This window comes from Babylonia areolata, chromosome 23 (assembly GCF_041734735.1).
Source record: "Babylonia areolata isolate BAREFJ2019XMU chromosome 23, ASM4173473v1, whole genome shotgun sequence".
NCBI lineage: Eukaryota > Metazoa > Mollusca > Gastropoda > Neogastropoda > Buccinidae > Babylonia > Babylonia areolata.
The window spans coordinates 49962280-49984779 of NC_134898.1; the positions used below are offsets into that span (position 1 = coordinate 49962280).

Below are 22500 nucleotides of genomic sequence, written 5' to 3' on the forward strand. Positions count from 1 at the left end.
TACATGTAGCAAAGACGAGCTCTTGGTCTGGAGGAACAGTTTGTTGTATCGCTACCTAGCCATTCAGGACACTGAGATTTCCGTTCAGCACAGTGACTTTGATTCCAGTGATTCAATATTAAACTTCTCGTCACCAGTGGTTTCTCTGCCACCACCACCACCTCTTTCTAAAACAGTTATTCGTATTCTTCACCAGACCTCCAAATCTATTACTATATCCCTTTTTTTTTTTTTCACAGTCTGCAGGAACTCTGCTTTGTCAAGGTGTTGACTGCCCGAGGTGGGACTCTGATGAATGTGAAATCTTAAAAGATTTTATTTCCACTTTTACTCAAGATAAGAATTGTGAAAAACTGATGTCTTCATTAATTCAAACTCCTGTCAAGTTCATTAGTAATTTCCATGGAACACCAATGTTAAAAAATCCTACCATTGACTTATCTCTCATGACAACAATATCAGCAGTGCCAGCAGTGGACACACCCCCTCTCCAAACACCACACCTGCTCTTGGAGTCTAGAACGGACGACCCTACAAGAGAAAGCATCATCCTCCTCCCACCCACCCCGACAGTGCTACCCTGTGAGCAGCAGCAAAAGACTGAACCCAAATCCCACAGGAAGTCTACCCCTGTGGGTAAAAGGACAAGAAAGCAGTGCAAACGAACACTTTATCCTCCCCCTCGTGTGTCATCTGTGTGCAGCCCATTTCCCAAACTGTCCAACAAAGTTGTTCTTTTGGAACAGCAGCTAGAAGCGGTGACCAGTGCACAGTCCGCACTGGAAAGTGACTTCAAGTCTGTGGTTGAAGACGTCAAAACAGTCAACCAAAAATGAACTACGTGTAAATGTTTGTGAAAATTTTGATGCCTTAGTTTCTAAAATAGATGAATTAAAAACACACATTAATGATCTGGAAAAATGTAACAAACAACTCACAAAAGAAAATGGGTCCATAAAAGCTCAGCTAGGGTCCATCCTGTCAGAAGTAAAAAAAAAAATAAAATCGACCCCAAAAGAAAGTGTATCAACCTTCTCACAGGCTGAGTCAGATGAAATACATCACAATCGGCCAAACAAGACCAGCAGTGTGGATGTTGATACTCAAACTGAAGATACATGTTTTCCCAGCTCTCCCTGTAACAGTGATGGTCAGACTGTAACAACAGTCCTTACCGGCCCTGAAGATGGACCACGGACTGATTGTCAGTCTTTGTCACAACCACCCTCCATTTTGTCACTGACGGCAGACAAATCCAACATATTCATTAACCTCCCTGCCCCGATTCAAGCTGATACGGATGATGATGCTTTGCAATATTCTGTTTCCACTGCAAACGCATATTCCGTACTGTCAGAAAATACTCCAGCAGCGCACTTAACACTGCCTCCTGTTGAGGCAGTTGTGAGGAAGGATAGCTGCCTCCCACACCCCAAATCAAGCCCCGGTGAAATTCTGGCTCACATGTCTATCCCCAAGAGAGCAACAATGCTACTTATCGGAGACTCCATCATACGCTTCATCAATCCAAAACGTTTAGCCCCTCGACAAGAATTTTTATTCAAAATATGTGTACCAGGTATGACTGTTAGAGATCTCCACACCTGGCTGCAGTCAACCCTCACAGCCCCTGATCTGAAAGACGTTATTGTGCATGTCGGCATCAATTCTTGTCCGTCTGGCCCTGTGCCACTGGAGACATGGTCCGAGCTCATGGCATTATGTCTGAGAAGTTTCCAAGGCACGGGTGACCTTTAGCTCCATCCTACCGGCAAAGGGAAAACACCATTTCAACAACAGTATTGCCCCAGCAAATCGTTATATGCAGGAAGCATGTACTCGATACAATGTAAATTTCATTGACAATTTTCCCCTGTTCGCGTCTGACGCAAATCTGTACAGCAGTACAAATCACCCCAATGCCAGTGGCACTGCGCGTCTGGCGGAAAATCTGAAAAGGCTGTTGTGGACATTTTCATATTCGGATGACAATATTCCACAAGATAATCGTTTGTCATTCCGATCAGGGTACAGATCCTCACAAGGGTACAAACGTTCAAAGCCTTCTGTCCAGTTTTCTGATTTTCCCAATGTAAATCAAAATAACTTGGATAATCAGGTTCACGCCCCTAGAGTTCAACAATCAAAACCTCTTCCGCCATCTGTCTACTCATCCTATCATTATCCACCACTGATTCAAAATCCCTGTACCAAAGATAATCTTGTCCCTTCATCACAAACAAACACTTCCATTCCTCCTCTCTCACGCCCTTTCCTGTCGAATTCCACTCACGTTCCACATCAGTCAGAAAGTCATGTGGAGACATACAAACCCTCTCCCCCCGCTTTCACCGGGTAACAAATGAACGAATGGTCGAGCTCAGTATCCCCAAGTCGTTTTCACCCTGATGCTGAGCGGTTGTTGCTGATGGCCTCAAAGTTACTGTCACAACAACACGCATTCCCTGCTCATCAAACACATTAGTTACATTTTTTAAATTTAATCGTTTGATTATTTGTAAACATGTGTGAGTGAATGTATGCATATACGAATGAGGATGTGTGATTTGTGGTTCTGTTCTTTTGTCACATGTTGCATTTGTATGGCTTATCTTTAAACTCACATGTGTCACTGTATGCCGGAACAACATATGTGACTAAGTTCATAAGCAGATTCACGTTGTGTTGAATGCTTTCCGTTCGAGGTACCTGGCTGAACGGCAGCTTCAGGACATCCTGCAACAGTGTACAAACACTGCTGCCTTTTGTTGTCTCTTTGTATAGTTGATCTACCTAACAAGTTTGATTTACACTATTTATACCTTTAGTGCGCTATTTGATTATCTTTTTTCTAATTATTAGTACTTTTGCGTTGCATGCATTATTCCATGTCCTGACAATTATGAACAATACGCGTAGTCTTTGGCCATCAAAAGATGGCTTGAGAGTTGGGTATCTCAATATAAATCATGTGGTAAATAAATCAAGTGATGTGTCCCATACATTGTATAATTCTGGTAAAGGCTTTCATATATCTGGTTTCGCAGAATCAAAATTATCTCAGCACATATCTGACTCAGAACTTATAATGCAAAACTACCATTTTATTCGCAAAGATCCAGTCAATCCGAAAGAAACAGGTCTGCTTGTATACGTTCATCAAAACATTAATTTTAGGAGACTTGAAGCACTAGAGAATTATCACGTGGAGTCAGTGTGGATTGAAGTTCAGTTGAAAAGATCAAAACCAATTGTATTAGGTTTTATTTATAGAAACCCCGCTGAACATGTAGATTGGACTGATAAATTTACGAATGTGAATCAAATCTTTTGATTTCGCAAGTATCTGATGAAATTATCTTAATGGGTGATTTCAACATAGATTTGATGAAATTCAGTAATGCTTGGACTAATATTTATGAATCATTTAATCTAACTCAGCTAACTGACAAACCCACAATGATTACTTCTACATCTGCAACACTAATTGATCACATCTATGCTTCCTCGACTAACAATATAATAGAATTATGCTCACCAACATTTGGTTGCAGTGATCATTTACCAATCTGCTTCACATGGGCAAAACGTGGCATTAAAGTTCCCCCAAACTACCATAAGATTATTAATTATAGAAGTTTCTCATGTTTTGATAAAGATATCTTTTTGTTTGATTTGATGAATTCCAGTTTGCCATCTGTTTACCAGTTTACTAAGCCTGACGAAGCACTTGAAGTCTGGTATCACAATTTTCTAAATGTTTATAACAAGCATGCACCATTTAAAACAAAACGTGTCAAAAATTACCCACAGAAACCATGGATGACTCAAAGCATAGCAATCGAAATCAGTCAGAGAGACGAGCTTTTAGATAAGGGGAATCAAGAGGAATTCAAAACACAAAGACATAAAGTTAATAGTTTAAAACGTTCAGCGAAAATTAAGCATTTTCATGAAATGATTTCCTCTAAAGCTGACAGTAGATCGATATGGAGAGCTATCAATCAGCTAACCAATAACAACAAAACTTCACAACACCCAATACCCAAAGATATCTCTGTGGAAAACCTAAACAGTCATTTTTGTAATATATCCAGCTCTACGATAAAATCCAACAAAACCAACGTTAATCAGTTAGATGTTCTAGAAGATTTCTCTTTGTCCAAAAATATCACATCCACTTTGAACATTCCCCCTATGTGTGTACATGAAGTATATAATGCTCTTGTTCACTTAAAACAGACAAGTACAAGAGGACTTGATGACCTAGACGAAAAAAAAAATTAAAAATGGCTGCTCCAATTATCGCTGAAACACTGACTTACGTTTACAATTTATGTATATAAAAAATCAGGTCCCAAAGGCACTTAAAGCTGTGAAAGTTGTACCCATATTTAAGAATGGTAATCGTTCGGATCCCTCTAATTATAGGCCAATTTCTATATTATCTATACTATCTAAACCGTTAGAGAATCATTTGAAGAAACATACACTCAACCATTTCAATGAATTTAGTCTGTTTCACCCAAATCAATCAGGAATTAGACCTAACCACTCCTGTCATACAGCACTATCCAACCTCGTTTGATCAGTGGCTTACTAATATTAACAACAACGAAATAGCAGGTGTTCTTTTTGTAGATTTTGCAAAGGCATTTGATGTTATTGATCACACTCTTCTTATCAGAAAACTAAAAGCATATGGGTTATCTCATAATACTTTAAAGCTAATGTCTTCGTTTTTGTCCGACAGAAAGTAAATGGTTTCAGTTGATAGAGTCAAATCTCAGCTTTTACCCATAAGTTACGGTGTTCCCCAAGGTTCTGTTCTAGGACCTATTTTATTTTCAATTTACATTAACGATTTACCCCTCTTTATTGAACCAACTTGTGAGTTATTTGCAGATGACACAACGATACACACTAAGCATCATAGCATAGAATAATAGTAACATGGTCTGAGCTTAATCATATGTGCTTACACCCGCAAAAGAAGAAATACATTGTCATTACCACAAGGCAAAAGCGCCAAAACTTACTGCCCACTCGTTCTCCATTGTATATCAATGGCGTAATGATTGATGAAGTCAGTCATCACAAAGTACTTGGTCTTATTATTGACAATAACTTGTCATGGTCTCAACATGTTATGATGACTTGTAAAACTTTTTCCAAAAAGATTCATCAACTTTCTAGAATCAAGCATTTCTTGAACAAGCATTGCCATAAATTATTTTTCCATGCTTATATCGAACCACATGTAAATTATGCCTCAACAATATGGGATTCTGCCAGTGAAAATGTTTTAAAACAACTCTTGAGTCTACATAGAAGAGCCTTAAAGCTGACACATCTGAAATCTCCGTCATTAACTGTCTCTGATTACAAAGATTTAGATATTCTGCCATTGAAATGGAAACTCATTCATAATAAGGCGCTTTTCATGTTTAAGATCATGTCTGGTTTTCCTCCTCCATATCTAAAACAGCGATTCCTTACAAGTACTATACGTAACAACAACAAGATCATGGTACCACTGCCAAGAATTGATTTATTCAAATCGAGTCTCACTTACTCTGGCGGTTACCGCCATGTTCATACAAGTATCACTGTGTTCAAGAAAAGGTATTATGAATACCTGATGGAAAAATTTTGCAAATTCTGTTTAGAATACCATATTATGTTATGTCATATGGTATTACTGTATTTCACCACATGTCACTCTATCTCTTTATCTCATCCTCTCTATAAATACTATCTCCTCTCCTGTCGCTTCCTCCCCCCCTTCTCTCTCTCTCTCTCTCTCTCTCTCTCTCTCTCTCTCTCTCTCTCTCTCTCTCTCTCTCTCTCTCTCTCTCTCTCTCTCTCTCGCAACGCATTTTTATAAATTACATGTTGTTTCTTATAAATATGATGCTTATTATAATGTTGTTTCTTTTCTCGTTTTTCTATGAATTTGTTAACATTTACTCATTTCTTGGGGTCTTCTTCATACATTTTCTTTAGACATTTTTCCCTTTCGAGGGCTGGAGAAAGCAATTGTTTGCTTACTCTAATGCTATCGGAAATAAAATCCATTCATTCATTCATTCATTCATTCATTCATTCATTTATCATTCGTTTATTCCTTCCTTCCTTCCTTCATTCATTCATCCTCGCTCTCTCTCTCTCTCTCTCTCTCTCTCTCTCTCTCTCTCTCTCTCTCTCACTCACTCACTCTATCTCTCTCATTACCATATTCATATACATTATTGTCATTAATGCAGGTATCATGATTATGTACTTGTAAATGCTACTGTGCAATTGAATGTATTTGAATTTCATGTATGTTTTTCTATAACCTTTTGTTATCTTGTGAACATTTTGATTTCATTTCTTTTTGCCCTGAGGACTGGATGTAAAAAAGCATATGCATGCATATTCCACTTCCCTCATTAAAAAGATTCATTCGTTCGTTCGTTCGTTCGTTCGTTCTCTCTCTCCTCTCTCTCTCTCTCTCTCTCTCTCTCTCTCTCTCTCTCTCTCTTTCTATACACACACACACACACACACACACACACACACACACACACATATATATATATATATATATATATATATATATATATATATATATATATATATATATGTATATATATATATATTTCGTGTCGACATAATACTCAATGTTCACAAAATGAAGCAGGTAGCATGGTATGAAAAGGAATGGTCAGTCAGGTAAACAGAAAACAAACAATACAATGGAAGGATAGTAACATAATGGGGAGAAAAAAGGCTTCGCATATAATAAGATTGTAATGATATAATGTTTTGACACAATACATGCATACACATGTGAACATATATGCGCATATGCGTATATATTAATCGACTAATAAAAACTCGTGAAATAATGAATTCATTTCAATGTTCTTTTCTCCGTATGATGCATGAAACATCAGACACACACCTTCCGTCAATGATGTTTCAGAAAAAAGGTCTATGGATGTTTTTTTTATTTGAACGTCAATGATTCAAAACGATTGAATGACTGTCTGTCTCTCGTCTTGGCTTCAATTTATATATCACCAACCAACATCAGAACCAAGACCTGAAAGGTATTCGAAATGTCTTCGAACGAAATTGGAGTAAGTGGTTTCTGGTTAAAACCAGCACAGACCTGAAGTACGTTCCACCTGATTCAATGAAAGTGATGTTTAAAAGACCAGTTTTTGCAAGACTGGTATGGACATATAAATAACGGTATTACGCATGCCATTGACGGATGTTTAAGCTCAACTTTGGTTAAAATGCTAATTTTGCAGTGTTACCAAATAACTGTGTAATTCACTTATCACGTTTAGAACAACCAAAAATGCTTTGCTTTTTAATAGACAACGTTTCGACAATTTACCCATAAATGAAAGCATTTGTGATAAATACTCACTGTTTGTTTGTGTATCCCCCCCACCCCACCCCTCTCTCTCTCTCTCTCTCTCTCTCTCTGTTGAAGGAGCTTCAACACAGGCTGTTACAACATGACTCCACAACCTTTGCTTCTGTCAAGTTGTAAATAGAGAAGGGGGCGGGGAGCGGGGGGCGGTGGGTGCGGAGATGGGGAGGGGGGGGACGTAATAAAGACCAGCCCAGCGCGATTCCCTGCCCTTGTAGACAGTGGATTAAACCTGGAGAAAAGGGGTGACAATACATGCAGGGGTGGAGTGGTGGCCTAGAGGTAACGCGTCCGCCTAGGAAGCGAGATAATCTGAGCGCGCTGGTTCGAATCACGGCTCAGCCGCCGATATTTTCTCCCCCTCCACTAGACCTTGAGTGGTGGTCTGGACGCTAGTCATTCGGATGAGACGATAAACCGAGGTCCCGTGTGCAGCATGCACTGAGCGCACGTAAAAGAACCCACGGCAACAAAAAGGTTGTTCCTGGCAAAATTCTGTAGAAAAATCCACTTCGATAGGAAAAACAAATAAAACTGCACGCAGGAAAAAATACACACACACAAAAAAAAATGGGTGGCGCTGTAGTATAGCCACGTGCTCTCCCTGGGGAGAGCAGCCCGAATTTCACACAGAGAAATCTGTTGTGATAAAAAGAAATACAAAATACAATACGTGCCGCAACAAAGACCCTGAGCGTCCTTCACGACTGGCCCACAATGGCCCCAGCAGCATGTCCGGAAATAAAACAATGGTACAGAAAAAACAAAGAAAGAAACGTCCTTAAGAAACAAAAATCCCAGTAGGAATTCCCCTTTCCGGTGAAACACCGTTCACTTGACATGTACACACAAAACAGCAGGAAGAAAAGTTCGAAAACAAAGCAGCATTTTGTATCAAAAGTGACAAGGGCTTTCGAAGGCGAGCGAAAGACAGACGAAATTGTCTGTCACGATAGTATGTCTGTGGTCGCTGTTGTCGTTTTTGTTGATGTTGATGTGTGTGACAGCCAGACTGTGTTACAGTGCAAACATTCACGGCCCTACTAATGGCTTCCTGAACGTATGAGAACGCTAAGGAAGTCAGCTTCCTGAACATATGAGAACATTGAGCAAGTCAAATGACTTCAAAACAATGCCTCTTCCGACAAGTGCTTCAGCGACTGTCAGCGACTGTATTGAGTTTTGTTTTGCGTTTCACCAAATCACATCGTATCGCATCGCATCGTATCGCATCGCATCGTATCGCATCGCATCGCATCGTATCGTATCGTATCGTATCGTACTGTATTCAGATTGAAATATTTTGTACTGTAATGCACTGCACTGTAAGTATTGTAATTTCTATTGTTTTTTTGTGACTGTCTTATCACAACAAGTTTTTCAGTCTGAAAATTGTTGTTGTTTTCCTACCCGACTATAGCGGGCCATCACAGTACATTAGTGCCAATTTATTTCTGTTTGCAAAGTGTTTCGGATCTACTATCAAGGTGGAATTTCATATCATATATCATCCAGGGATGAATCTGGTGTTGCTGTGGGTTTTTTTCGTGCGCAATGCGCATCTGCGCACGGGAACTAGATTTTTGTCTCATCCGAATGACTACGGTCTAGATCACCACTCATGGTCTGGTGGAGAGGAGTGGGGTTGTGCGGGGGTAGCGGGTGGTTAAACTCCAGGTCCGTTCAGGAGTCAATCCCGTGGGAATAAATCTCTATGCTGAACTTTGTCGGTAATTCCCAAACTTCTGTATTTTTTGTTTGTTTGTTTTGTTTTTGTTGTTGTTTTTTTTAATTTTAATGTTTCGAAGTCTGTGGAAGGTGTTGCCTCTGTCGAGGGTTCTTCCTCACTTTGATACTCCTCTTTCTAAAAGCATATCGCTGACAACGGCTCCGTCTAAATGGCTGAATTCACTGCCATGGTTCTGGTCCTCAGATACCAGTGGAATTGTGAAGACTTTGACCTTTCCAACTCAGTCTCTGGTCGCAGAAAACACCCCATTGCCTATCCTGTTTTAGCTGTAGGGGTATTGCCAATGAATGTACAGGGCAACAACAACAACAACATTTTTTTTTTTTTTAAAGAAGAAAAAAGATGCTGTTGTCGTTAAAACAGACGCTGCTGATGTAGCCGATGCTGATGAAAACGAGGTCAGTAACTGTTTTGCAGTGTTCCAAGAGACCACGCTTGACGGAACGCACATCGTGGCACTGGAGTGCAGGGCTCGCACTAAAGACCTCTACAGCGTGGCTATTAACGAGACGAGGACGTCGGGAAATCCTGAATTGTTGGCCAGTCTTACTCTGCGAAATTCGAACGGAACCTGCCTCACCAAAGATAAATTCGCTGCCTGCAATATCAGTTCTGGATCTGTCAAGTTGTTGGTGACGGATCTTGAGGAAGGCGAGCTCAGAAAATACATCTGCATTGTTCGTCTGCATGGGACACCTGATTTGAAGAAAAATTGTTATGTCCTTAACGTAAAGAAAGAAGGTGAGGAAACCAAGGAATGCTTTGTCCTGAAAAATCTAACCATACCGGAATATGGAAGCGCACGCACACATACGCATGCACACAGACAGATGCACACACACACACACACACACACACACACACACACACACACACACACACACACACACACACACACACACACACATAAAAGCATACACACATATAGACTAATATAAAAATGTATACACACATGCATACATACATACAGAAACACACGTGTAAAAACACAAGGTCACATATACTGACTGACACGCAAATACATTCAAAAACACACGGACACGCAACTAGACACATGTATGATTGTATGTATGTATGTATGTCTGTATGCATGTGGTTGTTGATCTCTCCGTTTGTCTACATGCCTTTCAGACACTCACTGAGAGACAGACAGGCATAGACACACAGATTCATAGATATACACACATATAAATATATATGGTAAAACCCATCCATTTATCCATCCATCCATCCATCGATTCTTCCATCCACCCACCCTTATAAACAATACAAACACTAGATATGTGTTCGCACATTTACATTCATTTCCTGTTCATTTGGAACTGCGTGGTTTTGCAGAATCACCAACAGCACCAGCAGGTCAGGATACAAGTCGTAAGTGTTGCATTAATTAATCTGTTTCAATAATAATATTAATATTAATAATAATGATAGTAATAATAGCACCGTATCATTGGTTACTTACCAAAAGTAACTTTTGTTTCCGAGATGTGCCCAACATGAAACCAGTGGTGTTTCGTCAGCTGTTACCCAGGTAAGATAAGGTATAGATAATCGAAACAACACACGTGTACTGAAATTATGTGCCTTTTGTCTCATCGATAGTAATATTGTAATTGTTTGCTGATCTATCATTCTGTAAGTCTTCACCAGGACCTGTTTTCCATTTTTCGAATCTGACGTAGATTTTTTTTCTATCTAGAACAAATTGCGGAATTCCTATTTCTGAATAAGAAAGAATGAAAGGGGACAAGATAGATGGACGGATACATAGAGAGATAGATAGATAGACAGACAGGGGGCGGGGGGAGATGGAGAGAGAGACGTCGAACGAGAGAGCGAGAGAGATTGTGTGTGTGTGTGTGTGTGTGTGTGTGTGTGTGTGTGGTATGACTTGACTTGACTTGACTTGACTTGACTACGTTTACTGTCATAAAATCCGGAAGGATTAATAGACACAACAAAGAACCAAGGGAACAAAGAAATAAACGGTCATTAAATAAGCATGCACTGTAATGCATAGTTGGCGAGTGTTTTTTGACAGTCATCGCAGGTGAATAAATCACTTGGTTTTAGGATATTGTTTTGTATTTTTTCTAGAGATCACATTTGATTGATGATCATACTGCTGTACAGTTGTGATTAGATGGTTTCGCAAAATACGAAATAAGATACACGTATCTAAGAAATGGAATTCATCTTCAACAACTTCACATTTATCACATAACCTCTCTTCTCTGGGAATGTTTGCATATCTTCCTCGTTCGATATGTGTGTGTGTGTGTGTGTGTGTGTGTGTGTGTGTGTGTGTGTGTGTGTGTGTGTGTGTGTGTGTGTGTGTGTGTGTGTGTGTGTATGTGAGAGAGAGAGAGAGAGAGACAGAGTGTGTGTGTGTGTGGGTGGGTGGGTGGGTGTGGGTGTGGGTGTGTGCATGTATCGGTATGTTTCTGCAAGCTTATGTTATCATGCATTTGTACCGGAAATGTTTGAATTTTTTATGCCCTGTAGCAGCCACGGAAACTGAGGAAAAACCCAACGTTGCTACTTCGGGTGGTGAGTACTTTACACCTTTATGCATCTGCTTAGCAGATGTGGTGTAGCGTATACAGATTTGTCCAAGCGCAGTGACACCTCCTTGAGTAACTGAACTCAAATGTTCTTAGCTCAAAAGTGAACATCAACCCGAAAGCTTCATGGAAAACATTTTTTTAAACGGATCTCACTCTTCTAAAACATTAACTGTTAAGATATAATTCAAAGGCATAGAACGCCTGTTGTATTTTTCACTCAGTGTTAAAGATTTACACTATTTCCATTAACCCTCGAGGTCGACTTGCAGGTAAAGACGTCATCCTTTATGACTTGTTTGCATGTTTCTTTTATTATACACAGCGTTATAGGGTGCTTTCTTCGCAGTGCAATCAAATGTGTAATTGAACACACTCGTCCAGAATATCATATTTATCGCCCGTATAGCATTAATCAAAAAGACGTGTCAATATATGATGTTACGATTGCACCAGCCAGTTAGACGTAATGCCTAAATCAAAACTTCAGTTAATGGAGTTCTCGATCTTGACTCAGTTTGCTGATCAGATCATGCTTCATGAGAACATATTACTTAGGGGCGAAGGAGGCCACTGAATTTTATTCGGAGAATGTTTTGTGCAAATGCCTCACCACTCTGCATAATGTTCACGAATGACCACGTAAATTAACAGACCAACGTATCTGGGATTCGTCACTATGACACGAACTCGCATGTGTGTTTGATGTGGACTTTCGTCTTTTTCTTTTCCTTTTTTTTCCCCTTTCTTTTTCCCACAATTAAACGAAACTTACTTCCGGTTTAGAACAGAGCGGCCTCAGCCAGAATCCAGCGATCACGTGGGTGTTTTAACGGATTCAAGCGATTAGACGCCAATTGTGACTTTCGTGTTGAAGACACAGCGCTAAGACAAGTTCGTATAGTTCGGATTTTACAGTTTGTGACGAGTAAGTTGCTCACCTTTGTTCAACGCGACATGAACTACAAAGACAACATTATAATCGAACTGTTTGAGGTATGGAACGTGTCCATTCCGCTTCGTGCCATTCATGATTTTGACTGTTTACTGTCTTGACACGATCGGCTGTATTGCTGAGAGAACAAATGATTTCGAACATGTCAAGATCGTAGCAAAACTATATGACTAAAGAGACGTATTCCTGAAATGAATGTCACACTGAACAAAGTATGGTCTTAGTGTGTGCCGAGAGAATGTTAGCATGGACAAACGCTTCCAGCAGCATTTGGTTGATTTGTTTAAATAACGGATTAAGGAAAAGAAAGTGTGAGGGGAGATGCCTCCCCCCTTTTTCAGTTACCATAATTAGATATTAAGTTTTAATTCAGAGGAAATCACAATTTTGTTTGTCGTTCGTCATTTACTTCCACGTCTTCTCAGGTTCAGGTTTCCAGATGAGGTATCATTTTTGAAGAACTTATTTAATGTTTGTGTTCGCTGCGTTCACCAGTTGTCTGTAACTGTTTATTTGCTTTCCATGCTGCCTTTGGATCTTTATTGAGAGACTCAATCAACTCTTCTATCAAGATAACTTCAGGTGAATGTTTCTTTTGTTTTGCCAATCTGTTGTATAGTTTGCGTTCAGCAAAACGTCTGGTGCAGAGAGTGATTTTATGGTTGACTATTTAATGCATTCAGAACTGACGGTATGTCTCTCCATTGCTGATATAAAAATCATTGTTTTAAACACATTTGATGTTTTTGATCATGAAAAAAATTGATGTTTTTGATCATGAAAAAATGAAAAATGGATTATATTGTTAAATTGACGTTCAATGATTGATTATTTGTGTGAATTCATCAACATTTTCATTCGTTTTACGTCATTCACGAGAGGTTGTTTAGTAATCTGACTGTTCAGTTCACTAATAATTGTCATACATTTGTACCCGTATCCATTGTCATCCCAAAACCTTAGTCAAATTTTCCGATAAATGTTGCTTCCAGATATTTGTGACCAATATCATTGTGTTTTCCTGGATTAATTGGCAAATTTCGAATTGATTGTATGGGTGTGTGTGTTTATCTTAAAAACTCTACCAATGAATAATTATAATTCCAGTTGGCAGTGATCAGAAAATAATTGTGTACTTTCACGTGTAAGATTTCTTGCAAATTGCCTTTGAGCAAATAAAACGACTTTGTGTGTGTATGTGTGTGTGTGTGTGTGTGTGTGTGTGTGTGTGTGTGTGTGTGTGTGTGTGTGTGTGTGTGTTTACAGAGAGTACCGGTGTTTCAAGCACCCTGTTCATCGTCGTTGTCGTCGCCTTGGTCATCATGATAGTCATCTGCTCTGTGCTGGGCTGGGTCTTCTACAAACGTAATCTCTCTCTGTGTCTCTTTTTCTCTGCGTCTGTCTCTCGTTGCGCTCACCCAGTCTGTCTGTCTCTGTTTGTCTGTCTCACTTTGTAGGTTTGTCTGTTCCTTTACTTGGTCTCCGTCTGTCGTAATCAGTCATGTCTGTCTCTCTGTTTATCTACCTGTCCTCTCTCTCTCTCTCTCTCTCTCTCTCTCTCTCTCTGTATACATACACGTGTGTGTGTGTGTGTGTGTGTGTGTGTGTGTGTGTGTGTGTGTGTGTGTGTGTGTGTGTGAGCGCAAACGCGCTCAACATAAAATGATCAATAGTTTGGAACTACAGAATGATACAGTCTAGTTCCAGAAGGACCTATAAAAAGTACTTTTCCTTCGTCCATCCCACTTGCCACCTTCCACTTGCCACCTTCCACACACCATCCCACTTGCCACCTTCCACACACCATTCCACTTGCCACCTTCCACTTGCCACCTTCCACACACCATCCCACTTGTCACCTTCCACTTGCCACCTTCCACACACCATCCCACTTGCCACCTTCCACACACCATCCCACTTGCCACCTTCCACACACCATCTCACTTGCCACCTTCCATACACCACCCCAATTGCCACCTTCCACTTGCCACCTTCCACACACCGTACCACTTGCCACCTTCCACAAACACCACCCCACTTGCCACCTTCCACAAACACCACCCCACTTGTCATCTTCCACAAACACCACCCCACTTGCCACCTTCCACAAACACCATCCCACTTGTCATCTTCCCCCACACACAGCTTCCCACTCTGCCCCTTACACTTACCATAATCCCTTCCCCCCCAATCGTATTTCCCATACATCATCTTCATCCCCATCTTTCATTCACTCTGTCGTATTCACTCATTCAACTTGCCCCTTCCCGTCCCCCCCCTTTCACTCTCCCCCCTCCATCCGTCCACCATCCATTCGCCCTATTCTCACTCACTCCGTCCACCGGCACCTCCTAGTCACGCCGTCAGCTTCACCCTTCCACCCAATCTTCCACTCGCCGCTTCCACCCATACCGATCAACTGGCCCATTCTACACAACATCTCCGTTCTCTACCTCCAAGTACTATGTCACAATCACCCCTTCCACTCGTCCATTCCACACATCCCCTTCCATCACCTTGGATATCAATGGTTTACAGAGAAGAGCCGGAAGCGGAAATCAGCTGTCGACCCGGACAGCCTCTCCTTCCGGAGCGGGGTCACGGACAAACGTTTTTGCTTCACCACGCAGTCTGCACTGGGAGTTGGGGGATGGGGGAAAGGAGGGACGGGGATGGAGATGGGGGTGATGGGAGGGATGGGGGGCATGGGCACGCTGTCCCATCAGGCCCCCACCTCCCCTGCCCCCAGCATGGCGGCGCCCGAGGTTCCCGGTGGGGGACAGCGGCTGGTGATGAACTACCAGCGGCCCTTCAACGCTCTGCCGGCCACCTCCCTCACCCTGGACAGGAAAGGTACAACCACCACCACCACCACCATCACGATGAACAGAATGACGATGATGGTGGTGCTGACAATGACAGCATAGATGATGACGATTATGACGAAAGAACCCACAATGATAACGATTATGAAGAATCGAATAAGTAGCTAACTAACTGACTAACTGAATACTCACTCACTCATCACTCACTCTCACTCAACTCACTCACTCCTGAACCGATCGATCAACACAGCCTTACAAACTGACTAAATAAATAGCTCATCTGTCCATCCATGCATTTATGCATGCATCCATACTTCCATTTATCCACCAGCATACCCACCACACCACCCAAACCACCCATTTCACTTTTTCCCCACAGACGTCAGACGGCTGTACGAGAACACAGTGCAGTACCAGGAACCCTGGGGCGCCATGACACCATCCAGAGCCCCCCCTCACGCCACCTCCACCCTCACCCGCCCGCCCAACCCCCACCTGGTCAAGATCCCAGACGTCAGCACCACCACGCCCCCAGGGGAGGACACAGACCCCATTGCCCCTCCCACACAGGAGACTGACCCGGCGTCCATCGAGGACAGTGCCTTCAGTGAATAAACAGGCTGAAAAAAGTTCTTTTGTAGTGTTAGTAGCCTCCATTCCGGGATATGTTTGACGCTAACTTTTGTGCACTATTTTTTGCAGTGTGGTGTGAGAGAAAATGCCACGCCACGTGTAATCCACCCTTTGAGAAAACACTCACTTCATGGTTCACGAACCAACACCTGTCGATGAATCATGATGCACGTCTACTGATTATTGCACTGAACAAACAGACAGAACGTCTCTCTAATCGGTGCGGACTAAATGAGCATGTCTCCGTACACGAACACTTCGTCATCAAAAGATGGCTGCACAAGACTGTAACGGCCGAATCTGTATCGAAACCCAATGAACAGAATCGAAAACCACTGAAAATTGGTCGCGGCTTATGTTCGCGGTAACTATGTACAAAAAAGACTACCCTCGTAACAGCTCCGGAATTTTCATAACAAACTTGGAACTTACAGTGAAAAGCGTCACGATATATTTTTTTTTTTTGTTCCTCTCATTTTCTCTTCTCAACCTCGTCCCTCTCTCGATTGTTGATATGCTGATATCAGTATTTTCCCCTCTGTCAAAATCAAGAAATCAAATGTTCAAACATTTGGCTTTGTGTCAGAAGCTTGAGTTCATTCAAACCAGATAACATAATTCATTCCAACATTTCTGTCACAATGAACTGTTCCAAGGAACTAAGTTTTCTTCCTATTTTTTGTTTGTGTATTTGTCTCCTCGAAGTTGCAATGTTCTTGGTGCTTTTCCTTGACCAACCCGTTTGATTATGTATGATATCATTCCACTGCACTTGCAGAGTTTGATGTTTTGTTTACCTGTCCCCTGTTTACAATCATCATTATCATCATCATCATCATTCTTCTTTTTCTCCTTCAATCTTAATTTATTTCATTTTCTCTCAAGGCCTAAGCACTTTGGGTTAAATTGCTGGTCAGGCATCTGGTCAGCAGATGTGGTCAAGTGTATATGGAATTGTCAGAACGCAGTGATGCCTCCTCGAGTATCTGAACTGAACTTTACTGAACTGAACTTCGTCTTCTTCGTCTCGTCGTTATCATATTGTTATTATTATCATTACTCAGTCTGTTATAATTACTCAGCAAAACAAAGCCATGTGTGTATTGTCATTTTATTTTAAAGATCAACAATCACTTTATAAACATTTGAAATGTACTGTTTTTACATCATGGAATTTAAGTATGTCTCATTATTTGGATGTATGTTGCTTTCTTGTTGCTTTACCTCCTTTATATATCCCTTTAATGTTTCGATCAATGAATATAGAAAGTCTTATTAAAATGTATTTAGAAAAAAGAAAAAAACACACAAACAAAGAAAACATATTTGTCAGTGTAACTCCAGAAGCAAAATTTGTTCCCCAGACCTTTGATATACTATTTCATTAGATTTTGTGTAGCTTTATGTTTCTTTAGATTGTACAAAATTTGTTTGGTGTTTGATGTGGACAGGAAAAATATCCAAAACTGAGTTTTTATCGCGTGGATGGAACAGAATGAAGGATAAGGTAACAGGTGTAAATATCGTGTGTACGTACATGCTTTTTACTTTTTTACGTGAGTGGTATTTTCTGTGCTGATCTTTTATACTGACTTATTCTGAACTCTTTGGGTTTGTGTTTTATAGACGTTCCTCGATTAAAATGTGTCTCTATTTTTGTATTTGTACGCATTTGTTGAGTTGTGGCCAAGTGGTAACGCGTCCGCCTAGGAAAAGAGATAACGTAAGGTGTAGAGATCGAATCCTACACTCACCAGAACTCTCCCAAACTCTCCCTTCTTGACCTGGAGTCGTAATCTGTTCGCTAGACATTCGGAGTAGATATACAATGCATTATAAATCGATGCAATGCAATACAATATCCTGTGATGCACTACAATGCAGTACAACACAATACAATAAGATACAATACAGCACAAGACAGGAAAATTCAAGACAATACACTACACTACAATACAGATTGCTTGATTCGGTGTGTGTCAACGATTATTTTGTGACACAATGAATCATTTATTATGTGGAACTGATTGACACTTTGTTGATAGAAATCTTATTCCCAGTCTTGTAACTCCAAAATTGCAATCGTTTTTCAATACAACTTGAAGGAAAACCATGTAGATCAGTTTGGAAGACAATGCATTTGATACTGCAGGTAGATTGTAACGGAAGTTAATGGTCAAGTTCATCTTGCTTGTCTGGTTTGAGTCTACTGTTTCACTGTGGTTTATTTTATGTATCAATACGTTCATTTGGACTGTTTGAGTAAAGTCATTCAACACATGTTATATAGCTTCAAGGTGTTTGATTGGGTCTATACATTTTACTGTATTTTTTGTTCGGGTCTGATGTTTTATTCCGTAGATTGTTTGGATTTCATTTAAGCTTGTTTTGCGTGGGCCTACATTTTCGCAGCGGTGTTCGTTTGCGTTGTTGGTTTCAGCGTGTTCTGTCGACAGTTTCACGATGGTTCTAAACCATTCACAGTGGTCTGTGTAGGCCTTTAGTTTCAATGTGGTGTTTGCTTGTCTGGGTCCATACATTCATCCTGGTTTTTGTCGGATTACAGTTTCAATGCAGTTTGTTTGCTTGTGTCTCTCAACTCGCTGTAATTTGTTTGATCTTTTCTATCACTCGGCTGTTTGATTATATATTGGATCCGTGCTTCTTTCGGTGGACGAGGAGTTTCCTACTGAACAGGGCCAGTCCATTTTGGTGGGAATACTCAATGAATATTATAGTTTGTAGAAAAGACAGAGGAGTCACAAAGAAGATCTGTTCCAACAGTGTAAAGGGGATCCCGGTCTCGCCCTTTCTCCCAAGTTTGACAGGAGGATCAAACCGAGCATCTAGCCATTCGGATGAGACTGTAAACCGAGGTCACGTGTGCGCCGCGCTCTTGGCGCACTTAAATAAACCCTATGGCAACATCAATGTTGTCCTCTGGCAAAGTTGTGTAGGTACACAAATATATATGCATGCACTCGAGGTCCTTTTTAAAAACTCGTTTTATTCAATAAAAAGACATAATAGTAAGCAAAGACATTCAGCTGAAATATTCCAAAAGAGAGAGTACATAATAAAGAGGTGTTGGGGTGGACGCGAATACATATGTGAGTGGGAAAAGAAGAAATGATGGTATATCGATGTATTCACATACAATAGGACCCAATTACTCTGTTGAATTAAATACAAACTGCAGATTTACAACACACTGTTGCCATTGGGACTTGCCATGTCAGGTCACAAGGGTAATGATAGACATTAATTTTCACTGTCACATTTTGAGCACATAAATTTCATATGGGAAAAAATGAGAAAAAGCAACTTTGGTGTAATAATTATTCAGATAGCAGAGGGGGAGAAAGAAATTACTCAAAGAACATAGGCATAAAGTGTATCCATATGTTCAGAAAATCAGAATATCTTGAGTTTATTCATGTTATTATTCTTATACTTTGTACCTATACTTACATTTACTGAGGGATACACTTGTTTTTGTTCATTTTACACTGGCACAGATACTGGTTTGCTGATGATAAAATAAAGTAAAAAGTCACATTGGTGTGTAGGCTTTGATAAAAACAAAGAATTACAAGACTTTTCGTCAAACTCCTCATATAGCATAAGTTGAAAGTATCTGTAAATCTTTGATTCACCACAGCACTAAAGTCTCATCCAAACGTCTGAGTAATCAGACAAATCTAAAACATATGGTCAATGCTATGATTATGTGACAGCATGACAAAAAGCACACGTTGTTATCTAATATTCCGATTTCTTTCAAAATTACAGGTGTTCAAATACACCTACGAATAATCCTCATTTGGAACCATTGCATTTTTGCATCAGAAAGTTTACGTAAATACAGAAAGCAATTATTCCATTCGTTTACAACATTACGTTTCTCGTCCCATTTTGCACAGCATTTTGGTGCGATATTTTTCTCGATAAGGGAGTCGTAGTACAGTCTGGATCCTTTGACAACAGGCATTAAGTCTTAAAACAAAAGTGGTGAACTTATGCATTTATCATTATCTACTCTGGTCTTATTCTTTCGTATATATTCTGATATTGCAGATCTGTAGCCACAAAAGGTAACAAAACTGAAATCTACAAGATAATCTTATTCAAACTCCTCATATAGCATAAGTTGACCATTCTCTCTCTGAAAGTCTGCTATGCAATGTACTCCTTTATCAACACACTTTCTAGAATAATCATTTGCCATATTGGAATTCTTTTATTGCAGAATACTGGTTCCGAAAGAAGTTTTGATGAATTTCTATAACAGATTTTGTAGAAGTAAGTTTCGTAATCTAAAAAAAACCCTCTGTCCAGACCTATTAAATTTTGATGTCGGGTATGTTAAGACAATTTCAGGTCAATATTTGTCAATGGTTTTGATGAAATGAGTAATTTCAGTATTACTACCCTTCCAACTGGAGCTGTCTCCTTACCCAGATCTTGAATGCATTGTGTGTGTGTGTGTGTGTGTGTGTGTGTGCGCGCGCGCGCGCGTGCGTGTGTGCGCGTGTGCGTGTGCGTGTGTGTGTGTGTGGAGGGTGAGGGAGGTAAGGAGGGTGTTGGGAAAAGAGGAAACTTGTGAGGAGGAATATTTGCAGAATCTGATACACAGACAACTGAACAACATCAAACAACTACAAATGTCATATCAGACTGTTTTGTATCAAACTCCAGTTAACATTTTTATATTGTTTGCTGCCCCATCTGCGCCGTTTCACTGGAGTTACTCCAATGTCAAGACTTTGGGACTTGTCTTTTTGCCCAAAATGAAATGAAGGTTTAGATCAAAAGCCACTTTCATTACGTTTACCTTTCATCTTTGGGACTGGAGCAAAAGCATTGTTAGTGTTCACATTACATTTTTTGGACAAGAGCATATGCATTGTTAATGTTCACATTACATCGCTGGGACCTTCATTGCAATCTTTCTTTAACTGTAAAACGCCCTGTTGTTAAACAAAATCACCCCTGTTCTTTTCTTTCATGAGATGTTTGCCACGAAGAGTTAAAATGTGGAGTGATGGCCTAGAGGTAACGCGTCCGCCTAGGAAGCGAGAGAATCTGAGCGCGCTGGTTCGAATCACGGCTCGGCCGCCGATATTTTCTCCCCCTCCACTAGATCTTGAGTGGTGGTCTGGACGCTAGTCATTCGGATGAGACGATAAACCGAGGTCCCGTGTGCAGCATGCACTTAGCGCACGTAAAAGAACCCACGTAGAAAAATCCACTTGGATAGGAAAAACAAATCAAACTGCACGCAGGAAAAAATACAAAGAAATGTGTGGCGCTGTAGTGTAGCGACGCGCTCTCCCTGGGGAGAGCAGCCCAAATTTCACCCAGAGAAATATGTTGTGATAAAAAGAAATACAAATACAAATACAAAAAATGGTCAGAAGTGCTGAACATGAAGACACAGGCACTACAGAACGCCAGTGAAGTGACTCAGCAGCAGTGCAGGGTCTCCTCTCGTGTTTGGCCTTCTGGAGACCTAAATCCACGGCAGACGAACCCGGTTGTGGCCATGCATGGAGGACTCGGAATGAACTGTGTGGGAGTATTGCCACTGAAACGATGCGTGTCATAAGACAAAAGAAAAAATGCTGTTTCGTTTCTGTTTTGTTTTTTTAAATTTGTTTCAACACTAGATTCCTAAACTGTTGAACATATAGCGTGAGAGATGCGTAGTGTTGTTTTATCATTCTCATCTTGAAGTGCAGTTTTACGACTCAAACAGGTATAACATGAAACTATGCAGTATATGAACAGGGGCAACCAAACCAAACCAAACAAACAAACAAACAAAAAGAACACAGAAAGCAGAGCACAAGGTAACACACACACACACACACACACACACACACACACACACACACACACACACACACACACACACACACACACACGAAAACCAAACCTTGAGTTGGATGAAAAACAAACTGTTAGACGGATCAAACTGATAATATAACAAAACTGAATAAGCTAAGGGTAATTTAGATTCATGTCTTTCATCTAAGACTGAGCGCTTTCTGCTCTCTGTTTTAACACATAGAAATAAACATTGCTACATCTCTTGACACAATGCTGTTGACATTTTAAAGTAAGTGGGGTTATATGGGAATCCTAGAATTTTGAATGTGCTTGGATAAGTATTTCATTCTCAGAATATCATATTGTGGACAAATTGCCAGTACATGAACTTCGTCTTCATACCCTCCACAAAATGTACAGTTTTTTCAGGCTATCCTTATAACGCTCATTGACTTCGTTTACTCCAAATTTAATTTAATGAAAGACAATTTGAATTTGGAAATGGT

The 22500-nt window shown here is 40.4% G+C and overlaps 1 protein-coding gene across 1 annotated transcript in view; it reads left to right on the forward strand.

Annotated features, from left to right (window-relative positions):
* LOC143298160 (uncharacterized) overlaps nt 1–17466 on the forward strand; it is an 18199-nt gene extending 733 nt beyond the window's left edge. Inside the window, exons 2-7 of the mRNA XM_076610902.1 lie at nt 9600–9923; nt 10521–10556; nt 11691–11735; nt 13971–14069; nt 15243–15557; nt 15909–17466. Coding sequence (XP_076467017.1) covers nt 9600–9923; nt 10521–10556; nt 11691–11735; nt 13971–14069; nt 15243–15557; nt 15909–16144 — 1055 coding nt within the window. The 3' untranslated portion in view covers nt 16145–17466. The remainder of the gene's footprint in view (nt 1–9599; nt 9924–10520; nt 10557–11690; nt 11736–13970; nt 14070–15242; nt 15558–15908) is intronic.
* The last annotated feature ends 5034 nt before the right edge of the window (nt 17467–22500 follow it).